Below are 20,671 nucleotides of genomic sequence, written 5' to 3' on the forward strand. Positions count from 1 at the left end.
TGACAGACTCTAAGTCCATCCATCTCATTACAAATAACTCAGTTTCGTTCCTTTTTATGGCTGAGTAATATTCCATTGTATATATGTGCCACATCTTCTTTATCCATTCATCTGTCGATGGACACTTAGGTTGCTTCCATGTCCTGGCTATTGTAAACAGTACTGCAATGAACATTGTGGTACATGACTCTTTTTGAATTATGGTTTTCTCAGGGTATATGCCCAGTAGTGGGATTGCTGGGTCATATAGTAGTTCTATTTTTAGTTTTTTAAGGAACCTCCATACTGTCCTCCATAGTGGCTGATCAATTTACATTGATACAAACCCAACAGGGCAGGAGGGCTCCCTTTTTCCACACCCTCTCCAGCATTTATTGTTTGTAGATTTTTTTGATGATGGCCATTCTGACTGGTAATACCTCAATGTAGTTTTGATTTGCATTTCTCTAATAATTAGTGATGTTGAACATCTTTTCATGTGTTGGTCGGCCATCTGTATGTCTTCTTTGGAGAAATGTCTATTTAGATCTTCCACCCATTTTTTGATTGGGTTGTTTGTTTTATTGATATTGAGCTTCATAAGCTGTTTGTATATTTTGATGTTCTTTTAACCCATATGCTTGGAAAGAGTTCTGTAGCTCCCACTATGGAAATAGTAGTTCTGATTTAGATTTTAAGTCATTAACAATTTAGACGGCACCTAAAGAAAGTAAAATGTCCTGGAGGAAAACAAACCTTACGTGAATTCACACCTGATTTTACAAGTTGGGCATGGGGGCATGTTTACTGTGATGGCTGGCTGGCTGAGAAGAATCTGGGCATTGAATGGCTTATTTTCAAAGCATTTTAGAGGGTACAGGGGTCAGGGTGGGTGGTCGGCTTTTTTTAAATCAAGGAATTTCTTGCAGCTGCTCTTTCCTATTGTTTCTATATGAGTAAGCACGACTCTGCCTTCGAGAGCAACTTGTAATTACCTTTTGTTGCCCCGATAATTTTTGGTGAGTGGAATTCATTTTTATTTACATCCACTGTCAGCTAACCATTAGTCATCATCCCCTCAGTGTGAGATTTCAATGTAAAAAATACCAGATATGCATTTAACCCAATTTTGATGATTGAAAATTGTCTTCAACTGTCTTATTGCTGGGCAGTGCAATGTATATATAATTTAAAAATAACCAATAGAGGCTTCCCTGGTGGTCCAGTTGTTAAGACTCTGCAATTCCACTGCAGGGGGCACGGGTTCAATCCCTGGTTAGGGAACTAAGATCCCACATGCCGTGTGGTACGGCCAAAGACAAAAAACAATAACACTAGGCATGATCGACCAAGACTGTGCTGCCACCTCAATTATATAAAAACCATCACAGCTTAGAAGGATTCTATACTCTCAGCATTTCAGAGAAATACAAATCAAAACTACAGTGAGGTACCTATAGATCGTCATACTAAGTGAAGTAATTCAGAAAGAGAAAGACCAATAGCATATATCACTTATATGTGGATTCTAAAATATGACACCAATGAACCTATGAAACAGAAACAGATTCAAAGACACAGAGAACAGACTTGTGGTTGCCATGGGGGAGGGGGGAGGGAAGGATTGGGAGTTTAGGATTAGCAGACACAAACTAGTGTATATAGAATGGATAAACAACAAGGTCCTTCCTACTGCATAGCACAGGGAACTATATTCAGTAACCTGTGATAAACCATGATGGTGAAGAATATGAAAAAGAATATGTAAATGTATAACCGAATCACTGCTGTACAGCAGAAATGAACACAACATTGTAAATCAGCTATACTTCAATAAAATTAAAAAAAAATAGAACAGGGTGCTTCTCAAACTTTAACATGCATCCGAATCACCTGGGAATCTTGTTTGATTCTGACTCAGTAGGGCTGGGGTGAGGCCTGAGATCCTGCATTTCTAACAAGCTCCCAGGTGATGCCAATGCAGCTAGTCCAGGGACCACACTGAGTAGCAAGAGTCTGGAAGGCTAAAACTTAATAATACCTCTGAAAATGAGCCCTAGGTAGCTCTGTTTGGAGGTTCAAGTAAGGTCAATGACAGCCAGCCTCAAATGCAAGTTGGTCAGAAAGAAGTTGCATGTGATCATTAGACCTGAAGCATTTTCCCCTCAGTGCACTGTGTTCAGGATTTCCGGCCCACACCTCTCTCCTGACCTCTGCACCTGTGTAAAAACCAATCACAGACCACTCCTACCTAAATGATTTATCTGCTCCTCAACACACATGTCCCAAACAGAATGCATTACCTTTCCCCATTCCCAAACCCACCCCTGGGCTTCGTCTCTCACAGAATGGTAGCCTCATCTACTCAGCTGCCCAAGTCGGAAATCTGGGCTTTGTTCTCCCTCCTCTTTCCCCGGCACAAAGTCCTGTCAGGTGTCTCTTTTAAGTAGCTCTTGAATCCACTCACTTCTCTCTATCTGCATTTCTACTGCCTTAGTTCATGCCACGTACAACTGCTTGGGGTGCAGCTGTAGTCTCTGAACTGGTTCCTTTCTCTCTCTTCCACAGTGCAGCCTGCATGACTTTCTTATCATCACTCCCCTGTTTCGAATACTTCAATGGCTCCCTTCTGCCCTAGGGATAAAGTCCAAACTCATCAGCGTTGCTTCATGAGGCTCTTTATCCTCTAGTTGCAGCTTACCCCTCTAGCCCTACTGTTTCCTAACTCCCCTGGAACTGTGTACTGCATTTAGACTCATATGCCATGACATCATCTTCTTCCTGCTTACTACAGACACTGAAAGCTGCTCCTGGAACCTCTCCCCCGACCTCTCTACTCATCCTTCACTTCCTCTGGAGGCCTTCCCTCCTCTCCCCAGTTTCCATATGATACCCTTCCCAAGTGCTGTCATAACACCCTTACTGCCCTGATCAGTATCTCACTGGTTGGTGATTTTGTTCCTTGTTTGACATTATGTTTAACACAAAGTAAGTGCCCAGCAAATATCTGTTAAATAAATACATGATTTGTAAATAAACAATCCTTAGGGAAACTCTTCTCAGGATATTAACTCTGACAGCAGTCTCTGTTGAATGCCAGCCCTCAGTGCTTGGTAGGAGGTAGAGGCAGATTAATAAACAGCAGATTTCACTACCTCTCATCCTTAAGAATCTTTGGAAAAAGACTACCACTGGTAGAGAGCCTTAAATACATGCAAATCCACTTTCCCTGGGTAGCTGTTGGCCAATGGCTGAAAGGTGTGGGTATGTGAACTCTCAAGCTCGTTGGCCTCAAGAGCAGACAACTCTGATATAACTTTCACCCTGGAGCTTCCCTGTGGGGGCAGGCTGAAGCTAGGAATGTGCCTGAGATGGCAGCCCAGCTGTGCTTCCTCCCTTTTCTGTCTTGTTTCTCTCTCCCTTAGCTATCTTCCCTGGGAGCACTTCCTGAATGAATCCCTTGCACACAAGTTTGCACCTCAGGGTCTGTTTCTATGGAACCTGACCTCAGACAGCAGTGCAAGATTGATAGAAAGGTCCATTCAGTACTTGACTGGGTTCCTGAGAAAGGTTAGAGCATTTCTCAGAAATCTTTGAAAAAATGGAAGTGATTCTCATTTGTGTGGGATGAAGTCAGTGTAAACGTGCTTTGAGTTAGGAAAATGGATGAGATAATCCCTCAAGGAATTAATGTCGAAACTCACGGAATCAGACAGATGGCTCCCAGGGGAGCTGGCTGGCCTCTTCAGCATTAACATTCTTAGCTCTGTAAAAGGGGACTAAAACTACCCACAAATCAAGTCATGCAGGACAACTTATTTATGAAAAGCTCTGTGCCCCTGAGCAAAGCCATTCACCTACCAGCATTCTTCCTGCAGGCCTGCTGGTTGCATTTTTGGAATTCTAGGGGTCTGGGTTCGTGATCACACAGGCATCGGTCCTGGTCTTCAGTTTTATTGTTCTCTGAGGCAACACAATGGACAGTCCTCTTCTGAAAGCCACCTCCACAAGATGCAGTGCACTGGAAGAGAGGGGCACAGGGAGAGAGTCAGAATTCTCCCCCAGGATCACCAGGGGAACTCCAGCATAACTGCTTCAACCCCACGGTTGTCAAATAGGGGCAAGCCTCAATTATCACAAGGCTTTTTGAAGGAGTCATAGAATAAAGGCACTAATAATTTGGAGATGTGAATTTAGGAAGAGTTGATATTATAGATTGTGTGAACTGAATTCAGCTTAATTTACAATTGGGTTCTCTGAAGAATGTGGACAGAGGTTGAACTGCAAGCAAAATAGAAAAAGATTTCATATCTGGACTCTGGTGCCTCAGCAGTCCAGTTTCTCTGAACTGGTTTTGATTTGGGGCTGGGAGTCAGATGTGAGGAGAGGGGACAGAGCTACGAGGAAAGCTGAGGGAGGATCGAAAGGGAAGAGGGAGAGGAAAAAGCAAGGTGGAATGGAGAGGGAATTTGGAATGGACCTAGCGGTACCATGTGTGGCCTCAAGCCACCTAACAGACAAGATTCATGTGATGTCATGATGTGGCTGCCTGGAAGCAGAAGGGAGATTCTCTGGCCTGGGAAGCCATCCTGGGGATGTAAGAAAATGTGTCTGAATTTATTATAGATACATACGCTCTTTAAAAATTTTTTTTATTGTGGTAAAATATATAAAACATAAAATTTACTGTTTTAACCATTTTTTCACAGTATAGTTCAGTGCCTTAAATACATTCACATTGTTCTGTAATCATTACCACCATCCGTCTCTAGTTTTTCATCTCCCCAAACTGAAACTCTGTACCCCCAACCTACCCTGCCCCAGTCCCTGGCAACCACCATTCTATTTTTTGTCTACTTGACTATTTGAGGTACCTCATAAAAGTAGAATCATACAATATTTGTCCTTTTGTGACTTGCTTCTTTCAATTAGCATAATGTCTCCAGGTTTCCTCCATGTGATAGCATGTGTCAGAATTTCCTCTTTAAGGTGGGATAATATTCCATTGTATGTAGGTACCACATTTTCTTTATCCTTTCATCTGTTGATGGACATTGGGTTGCTTCCACCTTTTGGCTATAGTGACCCACATATACTCTTATGGTTTACATTCTATTTCATGTTTTACTACTTTTCGCCTCATCTGTCTTATATAATCAAAATCTCCCAGAGGGCAGAAACCAGTTCCTCTTTCTTTGTTCTGCACGGTAAGTAGGTGAGTGCTAAACACAGCCTGACCATTCGGTAAATACCCATTGATTGGCCGAAAAAGACAGCTGCATGGTAAATTCTGGAAAAATCTCCAGGCCCTAAATATCCCATTTGCCATTTGAAATATTATTGGTCAACAAGATTACTAGGCTTAAAAAAATACCCACACTGGATACCACTGAAACTCAGAATACTGTTACCAAAACCTGTTTCCCATAAAACTCCAATGTGGGATAAGAGGAGAAACATCAAATTCTTCTTAACATCCACTACTTTATTTTACTCTACTCTTCATAAAGCCTAGAGCAAGGCGATCAGCATGGAACTTTATGTCTGTTTTATAACGTCAGAGATTACTCTCATTAAACCTAAAGGTAATTTTATTCAGTGAATTCACATCAAATTTTCCACGGATATGGACAAGAGAAAAGTAAGAAAATAGCTACTCAACTGATCCTGAGTAAATAAAAGTGCAACAGAGGACAGAGGGAAGAACAAGTGAAGTTAATCAAGCCAGAATATGATAAAGGGTACTGGAGGTACTGGACCAGAATTCAGGAGACTTGGGCTTTTTCACTCACTACACATTGTCCTGGATCTCATTCAACCTCTCGTTTTCTTCCTCTGTTAAACGAGGTTGTTACAGGCAAGAATATACAATGCGGAAAAGACAGCCTCTTCAATAAGTGGTGCTGGGAAAACTGGACAGTTACATATAAAAGAATGAAATTAGAGTACTCTATAACACCTTGCACAAAAACTCGAAATAGATTGAAGACTTAGATGTAAGACTGGATACTATAAAACTCTTAGAGGAAAACATGGGCAGAACACACTTTGACATAAATCCCTGCAATATCTTTGTGTATCTACCTCCTTGAGTAATGAAGATAAAGACAAAAATAAACAAATGGTACCTAATCAAACTTAAAAGCTTTTGCACAGCAAAGGAAACCATACACAAAAGACAACACACAGAATGGGAAAAAATAATTTGCAAACAATGCAACTGACAAGGGATTAATCTCCAAAATATACAAACAGCTCATGCAGCTCAATATCAAAACAACAAACAACCCCAAGCAAAAAATGGGCAGAAGATCTAAATAGACATTTCTTCAACAAAGACATACAGATGGCCCCCAAAACACATGAAAAGATGCTCAACATCACTAATCATTAGAGAAATGCAAATCAAAACTACAGTGAGGTATCACCTCATACCAGTCAGAATGGCCATGATCAAAAAATCTATAAACAATAAATGCTGGAGAGGGTGTGGAGAAAAGGGAACTCTCCTGCACTATTGGTGGGAATGTAAATTGATATGGCCACTATGGAGAACAGTATGGAGGTTCCTTAAAAAACTACACATAGAACTACCATATGACCCAGCAATCCCACTACTGGGCATATACCCTGAGAAAACGATAATTCAAACAGACACATGAACCCCAGTGTTCACTGCAGCACTATTTACAATAGCCGTCATGGAAGCAACCTAAATGTCCATCAACAGACGAATGGATAAAGAAGATGTGGTACATATATATGATGGAATATTCCTCAGTCATAAAAAGGAACGAAATTGGGTCATTTGTAGAGACATGGTTGGACCTAGAGACTGTCATACACAGTGAATTAAGTCAGAAAGAGAAAAACAAATATTAATGCATATATGTGGAATCTAGAAAAATGGTACAAACTAGTTTGCAAGGCAGAAATAGACACACAGATGTAGAGAACAAACATACGGACACCAAGGGGGGAAAGGGCAGGTGGGGACAACTGGGAGATTGGGATTGACATATATACATACATAATATGTATAAAATAGATAACTAATGAGAACCTGCTGTATAGCACAGGGAACTCCACTTGCTGTACAGTAGAAACTAACACAACACTGTAAAACAGCTATGCCCCCAATTAAAAAGATTTTAAAAAAAGATTAAAAAAAAAGATATGGTACATATATACAATGGAATATTACTAAGCCATAAAAATAATGAAATAATGCCACATGGATGGACCTAGAGATTATCATACTAAGTGAAGTAAGTCAGAAAGAGAAAGACAAATATCATGATATCACATGTGGAATCTAAAAAAGTGATACAAATGAACTTATTTACAAAACAGAAACAGACTTTGAAAACAAAATTATGGTTACCAAAGGGGAAAGGTTGGGGGGAGGGATAAATTACGAGCTTGGGAGTAACATATACATGCTACTATATATAAAATAGATAGTCAACAAGGACCCACAGGGAACTGTACCCAATATTTTGTAATAACCTATATGGGAAAATAATCTGAAAAAGAATGGATATATGTGTATGTATAAATGAATCACTTTGCTGGACACTGGAAACACAACATTGTAAATCAGTTATACTCCAATATAAAATAAAAATTAAATTAAAAATACAAAACAAACAAACAAACAAGATGGAAGAGCTAATTCCAAGCCAAGTACAAAAATAAGCAGAGAGGTCACTGCCTGTGCATTTATTAGCTAATTTAAATACCTTGTGATGGAGAAGATGCATGAATTTGTGTTGTATTAAATTAGAGGATTAAGCAGGAAGCATGGTTACTGATTTGGGTTTTGTTAATTGTGGTAATGCTGTGAGTTTGGGGTTTTAGAGACAAGGTAACTCTCTTAATGCTCAGTTCCACTTCTTTGTATCCAATAAAAATAAGGGATCTTTGTGCAGAACTGAGCACCCAAAATAGGGATGGCGCTTAGTTGGGGCTTAGCTCTAAGCTAAGATTGCTGAGTAACTGAATTGTTTGCACCCTACACTGAACTCTGCACTATGCTCTTTCAGTCCTGGATGCTTCTCTTCAGCTTAAACTGGCCTGTTTGGAAAAGTTGATTCCCAGGGCTCAGCAGAACATGAGCAAAGACTCTCTGTGAGAAGCTATAAGATAGACACATGAAGACTGGACTCTGTTAGTGCTATCACTCAACCAACACAGATCAAATGAAGAAACCATTTGATGATTTAAAACTGGTACAAACTAATGCAAGCATCTCAATTGAATAATTTTCTTTTTTTAAAAAAATAAATTTATTTAGTTTTGGCTGCATTGGGTCTTTGCTGTGCGCGGGCTTTCTCTAGTTGCGGTGAGCACGGGCTACTCTTTGCTGCAGTGCGCGTGCTTCTCATTGCGGTGGCTTCTCTTGTTGTGGAGCATGGGCTCTAGGCATGCTCTAGGCATGCAGGCTTCAGTAGTTGTGGCGCACGGGCTCAGTAGTTGTGGCGCACGGGCTCAGTAGTTGTGGCTCGTGGGCTGTAGAGTGCAGGCTCAGTAGTTGTGGTGCACAGGCTTAGTGGCTCCGTGGCATGTGGGTTCTTCCCAGACCAGGGCTCGAACCCGTGTCCCTGCATTGGCAGGCAGATTCTTAACCACTGTGCCACCAGGGAAGTCCTTTAATAATTTTCTTGCACTTACTATTAACATATGTCAGGCACTGTAAGTACATAGGCAATATCCTTGAGTTCAATTCTTGGAACAACCATGTAAAATAAAATTTGTTTTCGGGTGTTGTAGAATCAGATATTCCTCTCCTCTGACTTTTTTCCTTTTTTCATAGCATTTAATGAAGGTCATGGAGACACATGTCCTTCAGTTTTGGAAAATTTTTCTTGTATTAATTCTTTGACAATTTCCTCACTTCTATTCCCTCTCCATCCTCCCTTTTTTTATTAGTTTTTTTAAAATTTTAGTTTATTTTTTTATACAGCAGGTTCTTATTACTCATCAGTTTTATACACATCCGTGTATACATGTCAATCCCATCCATCCTCCCTTTCTGAAATCTTATTATTTTGATGTTGTGCCTGCTGGCCTGATCCTCTAATTTCCTTATATTTTATCTCATTTTGTCTTTGTCCTCATTTTCTTGAGAGATTTCTTCACATTATTTTCACAGTCTCATGTTTGAATTTTCACTTTTGCTATTCTAAAAATTTCTAAATTCTCCTTATATTCTCCTTATATGCTTTTTATATACATTTAATGAGAAGCTAGCTCATGGATATAGTCTCTTATTTCCCTAAAGAGACTAATTATATATATTTTATGAGGAGTTCTTTCATTTCTTTCATGGTCTCTATTCCTTGGAGTTCCTTTTGTTCTGTTCATTCTGTTATTTCGTTCTTGGTGTGATAGGTTTTCTCAAATGTCCAGAAATCCTACGCTATCTATGTATATTTAAGATGAGGCACCAATGAGCTGACTGGATGTTCCATGGGTGGCAGTTGTTGAGACATGGCTTTATATAAGGTGAGCAGGAAGAGGTTTCTTATGTAGTTTTTTCCTCTTGAGGCTAAGCTGGTCCCCTGCCGTTGTGGAGCTCAGTAGGGCAGGGAGATATCACACTATTTACTGTATTTTCATCACTTAATCACTGGTGAGACAATTAATCCTTTTGCCCTGATCAACTATGGCTGATTCCAAGGTATCAGAGAGAAGACCTCCAGGCTATGGTTGGGATGTAGGAAAATTTCTAAAGATCCAACTGCTTCTCTTACAAACTTTCAACCAACTTCCATTTTCCTTTACCCTCACCTCTGCCTTCAGATGTACCCGGAAATCTCTGCTATAGACAGTTTTTAGCTTTCTCTGACATGCTACTAAGTCAATTGTAAGTTTGGGTATCTACTTTTTTTTTTCAGAAAATAAAAACTTTATTTTTTCAGGTTTATAAGATAGTTTCCATTACATATAACATTATGGTCAAGGACTCTACAGCCACAAATGCCCGCAGTCACATAAATATACCCAATCAATGCCTTTTCCTGCTAAATGAGGCATCTGATGTCCAGAGGGTCATGTTTCGAGTAGAAGTAGTCCTTAATGGGATGGCTCCCATCAGTGCATTAGGAACTAGCCAAGTAACCTTGTTTGCTCGAGCTGTCTGACTCAGAGGACAGGAACGGACAGATGGCCTGCTGATCAGAGATGGGACAGAACTAGACCTTCTCTCGTGGTTTAAGATATTTCAAAATCTCAGAATTCAGATTTGGCTTCTACAGCATATTTGGGGGAGTTCCAACTTTTGGATGAAAAAGGAAACCAATGTAGTGGTAAGAAATAGAAGACCGCTTAAGAGGGGTCCTAACTACCCCCTTCCTGCAGGAGTGAGGAGAGGAAGGCCCCAAGCTCACCGGCCCTTGGCTTAGACCATCGCTCTCCCAGGAAGAGGGAGAGAGTGGCTCCGCCCCTCGACTCCTCTCTCCCATGGTTCAGTGGCACTGACACCCATTCAAAGTAGCGAACATCTAGAAGTTCCATATGCTGCAGCTGGAGTTTGCCAATCAGATTCTGCTTGGAGCTTTAATGTGAACAAGTTTGTGTAAACAGCAAACAAGCCGTGGCACAAGTCTCCTGGGACACTAGCTTTGTTCCCCCAACCTGCAGAGCAGAAGACAGGAATACCCCAAACCAAATAAAAGCCCAAACAGGCATCTAAATCTGGAGCAGACATTCATTCTCCTGGACACCACCAGCTGCCCCAGGGTGATGCTAAGGCACGGTCAGTTTTACATTAGAAAGTAAAGCCACCTCTTAAACCCAGGACACAGCTGGCTACCTACTTCTATCTTCCAAAAGTGTACTGACCCCATCACTTTGCTGTTGTCTCCTGTCCTCTTCTCTTTCTTTGTGGGTTTGTGCCACTTTTAGCTGTTTTTTTTTCTTCTTCTTCTGGCTGTTTAATGGAGTTTGGGGAACAGAGGCAAATGTATATATTCGATCCATCCATATGTCTTACTTGAACTCTGGTAACTTCTCCTTTTCTCTTAATAATAGGTAATGAGGTCAAGGACAATCCTAAACGCTGGCTTGGTAGGTGGAGCCACCTCCATTGCCCCCTATTCTTTGATATGCACAACAGATGAATTAGTAGTACATGGCTCTTCCAAGGAAACTTTAACTCATCTCCACCTCCAAGAGACTGCTACTTCTACCTCCCTCTAAGGAAATTCTGTACTTCTGCTGTTGGAAATTTTTACATCTCAGAAATACAGGTCTACCTCATTCTTAAGAGGGTAGTACTATAAGAAATTAATAAATTAACCAGTTCCTCCATCAGTGGACATTTAGATTATTTTCAGGAATTGCTATTATAACAAGGTGGCAATGAACATTCTTTATAGTCATCTAGGATTACATCTGGTGGTATATCTGTGGGTTAAATTATTAAAGGTAGAATTACTGGGTCAGATACTTTATGGATTTTAAGTTTCTCACTGATTTTAATGCTTTCTATTCTAACTTTATACAGACGATTATAACCAAAGAAATGCACTGGAATCTGGCTAAAGAACAACCACACAAAACTTCACAATTTACAACCTCAGTGTTACCTAACACTGACGTTACCTAAATGTCAAAATGAGGAGCAGCCTGCATTCTTACAGGAAAATGGGAATGTTTTTGACAATTTCCTCTTCTCAGTGTGAACCCTAAGAGCTTATGTTTCACACATCATTACTACTATCATATTTACTGGGATATCATCATCATTCTTGCCAGAAAGAAAACTGCATTATCCAAATTTCCTTTACAATGAATGATAAGGTACTAGAGCCTTGAGGAGTTGACAGTCACACTTAAAAATGTTTATCTGTAGTTTTTAATCTATAGGATTTTGTTCCCCTGAATGGGCCCAAATTTATAGCATTCTCATAACGGTTCAAAGTATATCACATTTTCTTTTCTGATGGTCACATTTGATTTGATTAGTGATGCTTATAATTGTTACACAGGGCTCCAGGGTATTTATGAAAAGTCTAATCCTGAAACACATCTTTATCTGTTGAGGACAGTTTTTTCAGGTTGTGAAATCAAAGATGGACGAGGAAAATTGGTTTTAGAAATAACTGAACCTCCAATAAATAGGAAATAAAGTATATTTCCAAGGGAGCTATTTTAAGATATCTCAATATAAATTAAATTTTCTTCATATGAAAAATAATACAACTGTATGACGTTGTTTTCTGTTGTTCACATGACCCATGGGGGTAGGGTGAAAACTGGTCCTGGACCTGGCAGACAGCTTAGTGGAATGTGTAACCAGAAGCTTGCCCAGACACCAGAATCTCCTTTGCCAATTCATTGTAAGTCAGCATTAGATGCCAATTAGTATAGGGCATTCATAGAAAACACTATGGGTTCTGTCTAAGGGAATGGTTGATGTCACTCTTCATTGTCTACTAGGCACTTTTTAAGCTATAAAAATAGTAAAATATGTATTTTTATTTGTTGCAGGCTAACTGATTAATGTACAATGTTCCTTTAGCAATAACAAGTCATCTTGTTCTTCCTGGATTTGAGTGGGAAGAGACCAATACAACCTTGAGTTGGATGCACCAGCAGGAGCCTTTTTTAAGAGTACATGCCACAGGACTTTCCTGGTGGTGCAGTAGTTAAGAATCCGTCTGCTAATGCAGGGGACAGGGGTTCGAGCCCTGGTCCGGGAAGATCTCACATGCCGCAGAGCAACTAAGCCCGTGCGCCACAACTATTGAGTCTGCGCTTTAGAGCCCATGAGCCACAACTACTGAGCCCGCGTGCCACAGCTACTGAAGCCTGTGCACCTAGAGCCTGTGCTCCACAAGAGAAGCCACCACAATGAGAAGCCCACGCACCACAATGAAGAGTAGCCCCCTCTAGCCGCAACTAGAGAAAGCCCGCACGCAGCAACAAAGACCCAACGCAGCCAAAAGTAAATCAAAAAAAAAAAAAAAGTACCTGCCAGCATTCAAATTGATCATGGCTATGCAGGTATAACACAACTATAACAATGACAATTGCTAAGAACATAGCAACCTAAAAATATCTTGGGATTATGTTTGGTAAAATACTGCATTAGCTTCTGTTATAATTATAACCATCAAAATATACTTACACAAGAACAAGTTACTTAAAAAAATATTAATAGTTGAGGGGTTAGTATATCAGATCCTCTTGGCTCACCTGTCTCCCAGATGTTGGCCTTTGATGGGCCCCAGCTGAGGTGGCAACCAGCTTCATGGAAGCACAACTCATTGGCCTGCAATTCATGCATGCCCTTGCTGTGTGCCTCTTATTCTGCTGACAATGGATTTTCTTGTTGCCAATGAGATGTGAGACACAGTGGGACCTGCCCACACATAAATAACCCAGGACAATGGGGGGTGATACCCATCTAAGGGGAGACTTTTTACACAATCCTGGGAGATAGGAGCCGGTAGATAATCTCCTCTCTTCCTGCCTCTGGACAAACTGCTCCAAGAGACAGTAGTTCAAACAGCTTTTAAAAGACCTTCTTTCGAGAGCAGGCAATCAGTTGCTCTTGACACCAAGCAGTGGTCAGTTAGGAAAAATGGTCAGCCTGGTAATGCCCCACCTCATACTTGATTATCCTCTTTCCCTGCCTCCTTCCTCTTTTCTGTCACTCCTGATTCCCTGACATTGTATTTCCTTATAAAGTATTAGATTTTGCCTCAGCTTTATTTTCTAGAGAACCTAGGATACAATAAGTCAGAGTGATGGAAGAATCTGTCTGTGGAAGAATTTTTTTATTTTCAGTGTCACTGATAGTCTTATTTCTACAATAAACTTTGTAAGAATCATAAATCTTTCTCTCATTTACAATTTCACTATTTCATTTGTCCTTCCATCAAACATGCTGGCCATCTAGCAAACTGATAATCTGCAGGTTGACAAGAGACCTGAAATTCACGAAATCATGCTAAGCCTCAAGCTTCAGGGCACATGCAACTCCTATTTGCTCTGCAAAAAGCCAGAGGATCCAAGATGTTAGGACCCCAAATCACTTTTCCTTAGGCTTTGTGCCTTTGGGCTAGTTTTCGGTATTTGATCTTTTCTCTTTTGAAAGTATTTGATCTTTTCCTCTTCTGAACTCAGGATAGTTAACACTGACCACCATGTCAGCCATGGGTCAAGGTTTAGCAGACTTAGACGTATTAGAGAGCAGAAAAGTAAAATACAGAACTGAAATATATAGAAACACACTTTAAATCAATGTATACATTGAACATTTACAGGGATTATATATGACTTTTAAAATCAAAAGGAAACAAATGCTATTTTAAAAAAATAAACGAAAGAGATTATAACTGACTCTTACCAGGTCCCAGTTCCCAGTGGCCCAGTGACAGCAAGGGTGCCCATTGCAGGGTGCAATGGATGTGGGCCTTTTCGTCCAGTCACACAGCCCTCCTGGACAAGTCACTCCTCTCTTCTGAATTCCGCCTCCACATGACCTGGAACACTGGTCCACAACAGGGACAAAGTCAGGTAAAAATCACATGGTGTCATTTTCAGAGATAAAGGGTAGGGATGTGCCTTTTTTCACTGTATCTTCAGTGCCTGACACTGCACCTGGCAGATGTGAATATTCAGTAGATGCTGAATAAATGTTTACTTTATTTAGAAAAAATACTTGACAGTTCATCTCTAGTTCCACACCCTGTATGTCAACCCATTCCCCACTAATTATTTAGTAAGATGGTTCATTTTTCCTTTTTCAGTTTGGAAATTAAAAAATGAATGTTTCAGGTAAGTCTGGAACAAGGGTTTTTTTTTATGACATATTATTAAGTTACAAAGATATACATGTATATAGTATAAAATATAACCTATCTTTAGAGCAGAAATTCCCATGATTACTGAACAAATATTCATGATTACTGAATATTTCAAGTGGGGATTAAAAACTCAGTTTGGTAATCACTGGTTCAGCATTACTTGAGATAAGGCCTAGCTTATTGCAGTACATCACAAAGTTGGTAGCAACAGTTAGACCCAGCTATATTAACTCCAAATCTGGGTAGCTTCATCTAATCACCAAAACATGTTCCTAGTGTCTGTCTGAATTCACAATCATGTGTATTTAGATGTTTTTCATCAAAGTATGCTAGAATAAAGAATTTAGATTTCCAAAACAGCTATTATTAATTTTTAAATAAAGAATTCAAGAAAAGACAGAAAAACTCAATAGAATTATATTTTCTTTAAATGCTTTTACTATTATTTTTGCTGTGTACACTGTTATTAAGAATATGAGTATCTCTATTGGAATCTGGAACATTTGTGCCAGGTTCCTTACAATGACCACTCTGTCATTTCAAATGACAAAGGTGAAACAAGCCCCAGGACTCAGCCCTTCCACCAGCAGGTAAGCTCCAGACACAGACCCCACAGGGCCCACTGCCACCTGCACTGGAACCTTGCCCCACCCACCAGTGGGCCAACAGTAGCTCCAAGATCACCAGGCCATGCAGCTAGCCATGTTATGAGCTGGCCCTTCCCATCAGCCTGCCAGCAGCCACCAGATGAGGCAGGGCCTAGGAATCAACCAGATCAGGAAAAAGCTCACCTACCAGAGCTCCTACAGTACTTGGTCCCACCACAATAGAAGGGCCCATGCAGCCCACATAGGGGGCACCCCTAGAGCACACAGCTCTAGTGACCAGAGGTGAGTGTGCTGTTGCCCCACTGGACATATCGTACATAAGGCCACTTCTGTAAGATTGGGAAATGTAACCAACCTACCTAATACATAGAAATAAACACAGAGAATTAGGCAAAATGAGGAGTCAGAGGAATATGTTCCAAATTAAGGAACAAAACAAAATCTCAGAAAAAGAACTAAATGAAGTGGAGGTAAGAAAATCTACCTCATAAAGAGTTCAAGGGTAGAGATCATAAAAATGCTCAACAAACTCAGGAGAAGAATTAATGAATAAGGTGAGAATTTCAACAGAGTTAGAAAATATAAAGAAAGATAAGACAGAGGTAAAGAATACAATAACTGAGATATAAAGTACATTAGAAAGAATCAACAGTAGATTAGATGATACAGAGGAACATAGCAGCAAACTGGAAGAGGAGTGGAAATCACCCAAGCTGAACAGAAAAAGGAAAGAATTTTAAAATATGAGGATAGTTTAAGAGACCTCTGAGAAATGCAAATCAAAACTACAATGAGGTATCACCTCACACTAGTCAGAATGGCCATCATCAAAAAATCTACAAACAGTAAATGCTTGAGAGTATGTGGAGAAAAGGGAACCCTCTTGCACTTTTGGTGGAAATGTAAATTGATACAACCACTATGGAGAACAGTATGGAGGTTCTTTAAAAAACTAAAAATCAAACCATCATACGACCCAGCAATCCCACTACTGGGTATATACCCTGAGAAAACCATAATTCAAAAAGAGTCATGTACCACAATGTTCCTTGCAGCTCTCTATACAATAGCCAAGATATGGAAGCAATCTAAGTGTCCATCAACAGATGAATGGATAAAGAAGATGTGGCACATATATACAATGGAATATTACTCAGCCATAAAAAGAAACGAAATTGAGTTATTTGTAGTGAGGTGTATGCACCTAGAGTCTGTCATACAGAGTGAAGTAAGTCAGAAAGAGAAAAACAAATACCATATGCTAACACATATATATGGAATCTAAAATTAAAAAAAAGGTTCTAAAGAACCTAGGGGCAAGACAGGAATAAAGATGCAGACATAGAGAATGGACTTGAGGACATGTGGAGGGAGAAGGGTAAGCTGGGACGATGTGAGAGAGTGGCATGGACTTATAAATACTACCAAATGTAAAATAGATAGCTAGTAGGAAGCAGCTGCATAGCACAGGGAGATCAGCTCAGTGCTTTGTGACCACCAAGAGGGGTGGGATAGGAAGGGTGGGAGGGAGACACAAGAGGGAGGAGATATGGGGATATATGTATATGTATAGTTGATTCACTTTGTTATACAGCAGAAACTAACACACCATTGTAAAGCAATTATACTCCAATAAAGAAGTTAAATAAAAAAAGAAAATTACAGACCAATATCACTGATCAACATAGATGCAAAAATTCCCCCAAAAATATTAGAAAAAAAAATCTAATGATACATTAAAAGGATCATACACCATGATCAAGTGGGATTTATCCCAGGGATAAAAGAATTGGTTTTGATTCAAAATCAATGTGATACACCACATTAACAAACTGAATAAAAATAATCATGATCACATCAATAGATGCAGAAAAGGCTTTTCACAAAATTCAATATCCATTTATAATAAAAACTGTCAACAAAGTGGGTACAGGGAACATACCTCAACATAATAAAGGCCGTATATGACAAACCTATAGCGAACATCATACTCAACAGTAAAATGCTGTAACCATTTCCCCTAAGATCAGGTATAAGACAAGGATGCCCACTCTTGTCACTTTTATTCAACATAGTATTGGAAGTCCTAGCCACAACAATCAGACAAGAAAATAAGAGGAATCCATATTGGAAAGGAAGAAGTAAAACTGTCACTGTTTGCAGATGACATGATACTATACATAGAAAATCCTAAAGATGCCACCAAAAAACTACTAGAGCTCATCAATGAATTTGATAAAGTTGCAGGATATAAAATAAATATACAGAAATCTGTTGCATTTCTGTAACTAAAAATGAACTAGCAGGAAAAGAAATTAAGGAACAATCCAATTTACAACTATATCAAAAAGAATAAAATACCAAGGAATAAATCTAACCAAGGAGGTAAAAGACTTGTACTTGGAAAACTATAAGACACTGATGAAAGCAACTGAAGATGACACAAACAACTGGAAAGATACACTGTGCTCATGGGTTGGAAGAATTAATATAGTTAAAATGACTATACCACCCAAGGAAATCTACAGATTCAGTGCAATCCCTATCAAAATACCAATGATGTTTTTCACAGAACTAGAACAAATAATTCTTAAATTTGTATGGAAACACAAAAGACCTCGAATAGGCAAAACAATCCTGAGAAAGAAGAAAGGTGGAGGTGTCACATGCCCTGATTACCAACTATACTACAAGGCTATGGTAATCAAAACAGTATGGTACTGGCACAAAAACAGACACATAGTTCTATGTAACAGGATAGAGAGTCCAGAAATAAACCCATACTTATATGGTCAACTAATCTATGACAAAGGTGGCAAGAATATACAATGGGGAGTAGACAGCCTCTTCAATAAAAGGTGTTGGAAAAACTGGACTACTTTTTCACACCATATACAAAAATAAACTCAAAATGGATTTAAAATTTAAATGTAAGACCTGAAACTATAAAACTTCTTGAAGAAAACATAGGCTGTAGATACACTCTTTGACATTGGTTTTAGTTATATATATATATATATTTTTTTTTTTATCTGTCTCTTCAGGCAACAGAAAGAAAAGCAAAAATAAACAAATGAGACTACATCAAACTAAAAAGCTTTTGCACAGTGAAGTAAAATATCAACAAAATGAAAAGGCTGCCCACTGAATGGGAGAAGCTATTTGCAAACAATATATTTGATAAGGGGCTAATATACAAAATATACAAAGAACTCATACAAGTCAACATCAAAAAACACACAGCCTGATTAAAAAATGGGCAGAGGACCCAAATAGAAATTTTTCCAAAGAAGACAGACAGATGGCAAACAGCAATGTGAAAAGATGCTCAGCATCAATAATCATCAGGGAAATGCAAATCAAAACCACAATGAGTTATCACCTCACAGCTGGCAGAATGGCTAGCATCAAAAAAGACAATAACAAATCTTGGCCAGGATGTGGAGAAAAGGGAACCCCTGTGCCTTGTTGGTGGGAATTTAAATTGGGGTAGTCATTATGGAAAACTGTATGGAGGTTCCTCCAAGAATTAAAAATAGAACTGCCATATGATCCAGCAATTTCACTCTTGGGTATTTCCTGAAGAAAACAAACATGAATTCAAAGAGATATATGCACCTCAATGTTCACTGCAACATTATATGTAACAGAAGGTATGGAAGCAATGTAAGTGTCCATTGATGAACGGATAAAGAAGACGTGGTGTGTACGTGTACACACACACACACAATGGAATACTACTCGGCCATAAAAAATAAAATCTTGCCACCTAGGACAACATGGATGGATCTAGAAGTGAAATAAGTCAGGCAAAGAAAAACAAATACCGCATGATCTCTCTTACATGTGGAATGTAAAAACAACAAAAAAAGACAAAACAAAATGAAAAGAGACACATAGATACAGAGAACAAATTCTGGTGTTTGACAGAAGGTAGAGGTGTGGGGTAGGGGGGAAAATAGGTGAAGGGGATTAAGAGGTACAAACCTCCTGATGTATAATAAATACGTTATGGGGATGTAATATACAACATAAGGAATATAATCAATAATATTGAAATAACATTATGGGGACAGATGGTTACTAGAGTGTGATGATCATTTCATAATGTATGCAAATGTCAAAGCATCATATAGTACACCTGAAATTTACGTATTATTGTATGTCAACTAAATTTAAGTTAAAAAAGAGTCATCAAGACCTGAATTTAGGGTGGATTATTAAGAACACATTAAATAAACAACCGCCACTACAACAACAACAAAATTCAACCTTTCACACTGCCAAGCTACATACCCTGCTAGTATCTTTGCTATGCTTGTTATGGGCTAAATTGTCTTCCCCCCAAATTTGTATTTTGAAGTCCTAACCCCCCAGTACCTCAGAATGTGATGTGTTTGGAGGAAGAGTCTTTAAACAGGTAATGAAAGTAAAATGATGTCATTTTACTTTCATACTTTTCATAATGGCCCTAACCCATTACGACTGGTGTACTTATAGGAAGAGGAGATTAGGACACAGACACACATGGAGGGAAAATGACAGAAGACAAAGGAGAAGACAGCCATCTACAAACCAAGGAGACAGGCCTCTGAAGAAACCAATCCTGCCAACACCTTGATCTCAGACTTTTAGCCTCTAGAACTGTGAGAAAGAAATATTTTTGTTGTTGAAGCCAAAAGGCAATAACAGAAACAAAAACAGTGGTGAAACAAGACTTAAAGAAAGGAGACTGATAAAAGAAATTCTGGGGATAAGAGGAGGGGCAAAAAATCAGAAGATGCTAAATAGTTCAGTATGTCAAATGGAAGGAATTCTGGTCTAGAAACCAAAATGTAAAATGTAGATGTTTTTATTCTGATTAGTTCTGACAGCCCTAATGGAGAGCATACTTCTACAATGCAATTTTGTTCATCTATTAAAACAGGATTCAGCCTTCTTTCCCCACTATATAAAGCTTTAGAATTAAATTTGTCCATCTTTGGAATAGTGATGTTGGTAGGTTTTCTAAGGGTCTGATGAACTGGCTGTAATGCTCACAAAATAAGTTCGAGATGACAAGTTGGATTCCTGAAGGGATATAATTCTAAAACATGTCAAGTTTTTGCTCACTAGAATAATTTTCTAAGTTGTATTGTCTCATTTTCCTGAGGTTTTTAAGAGGAAAGTAAATAATTCACCAAGAATCTTTGAAGAATGCTTTTGAGTACTTGAAAAGTACTTTGAAAGATCTTAGTACTTTGAAAAATCTTAATTATGACATGG

At 39.1% G+C, this 20,671-nt stretch overlaps 1 protein-coding gene across 1 annotated transcript in view; it reads right to left on the reverse strand.

The window, feature by feature from the left end:
* The window catches only part of ADAMTS12 (ADAM metallopeptidase with thrombospondin type 1 motif 12), a 388,886-nt gene that overhangs the window by 18,526 nt on the left and 349,689 nt on the right, over positions 1-20,671 (reverse strand). Inside the window, 2 exon segments of the mRNA XM_065874119.1 lie at positions 3,841-4,000; positions 14,339-14,482. Coding sequence (XP_065730191.1) covers positions 3,841-4,000; positions 14,339-14,482 — 304 coding nt within the window.

The sequence above is a fragment of the Phocoena phocoena genome, chromosome 3 (assembly GCF_963924675.1).
Source record: "Phocoena phocoena chromosome 3, mPhoPho1.1, whole genome shotgun sequence".
In the NCBI taxonomy this organism is placed as follows: domain Eukaryota; kingdom Metazoa; phylum Chordata; class Mammalia; order Artiodactyla; family Phocoenidae; genus Phocoena; species Phocoena phocoena.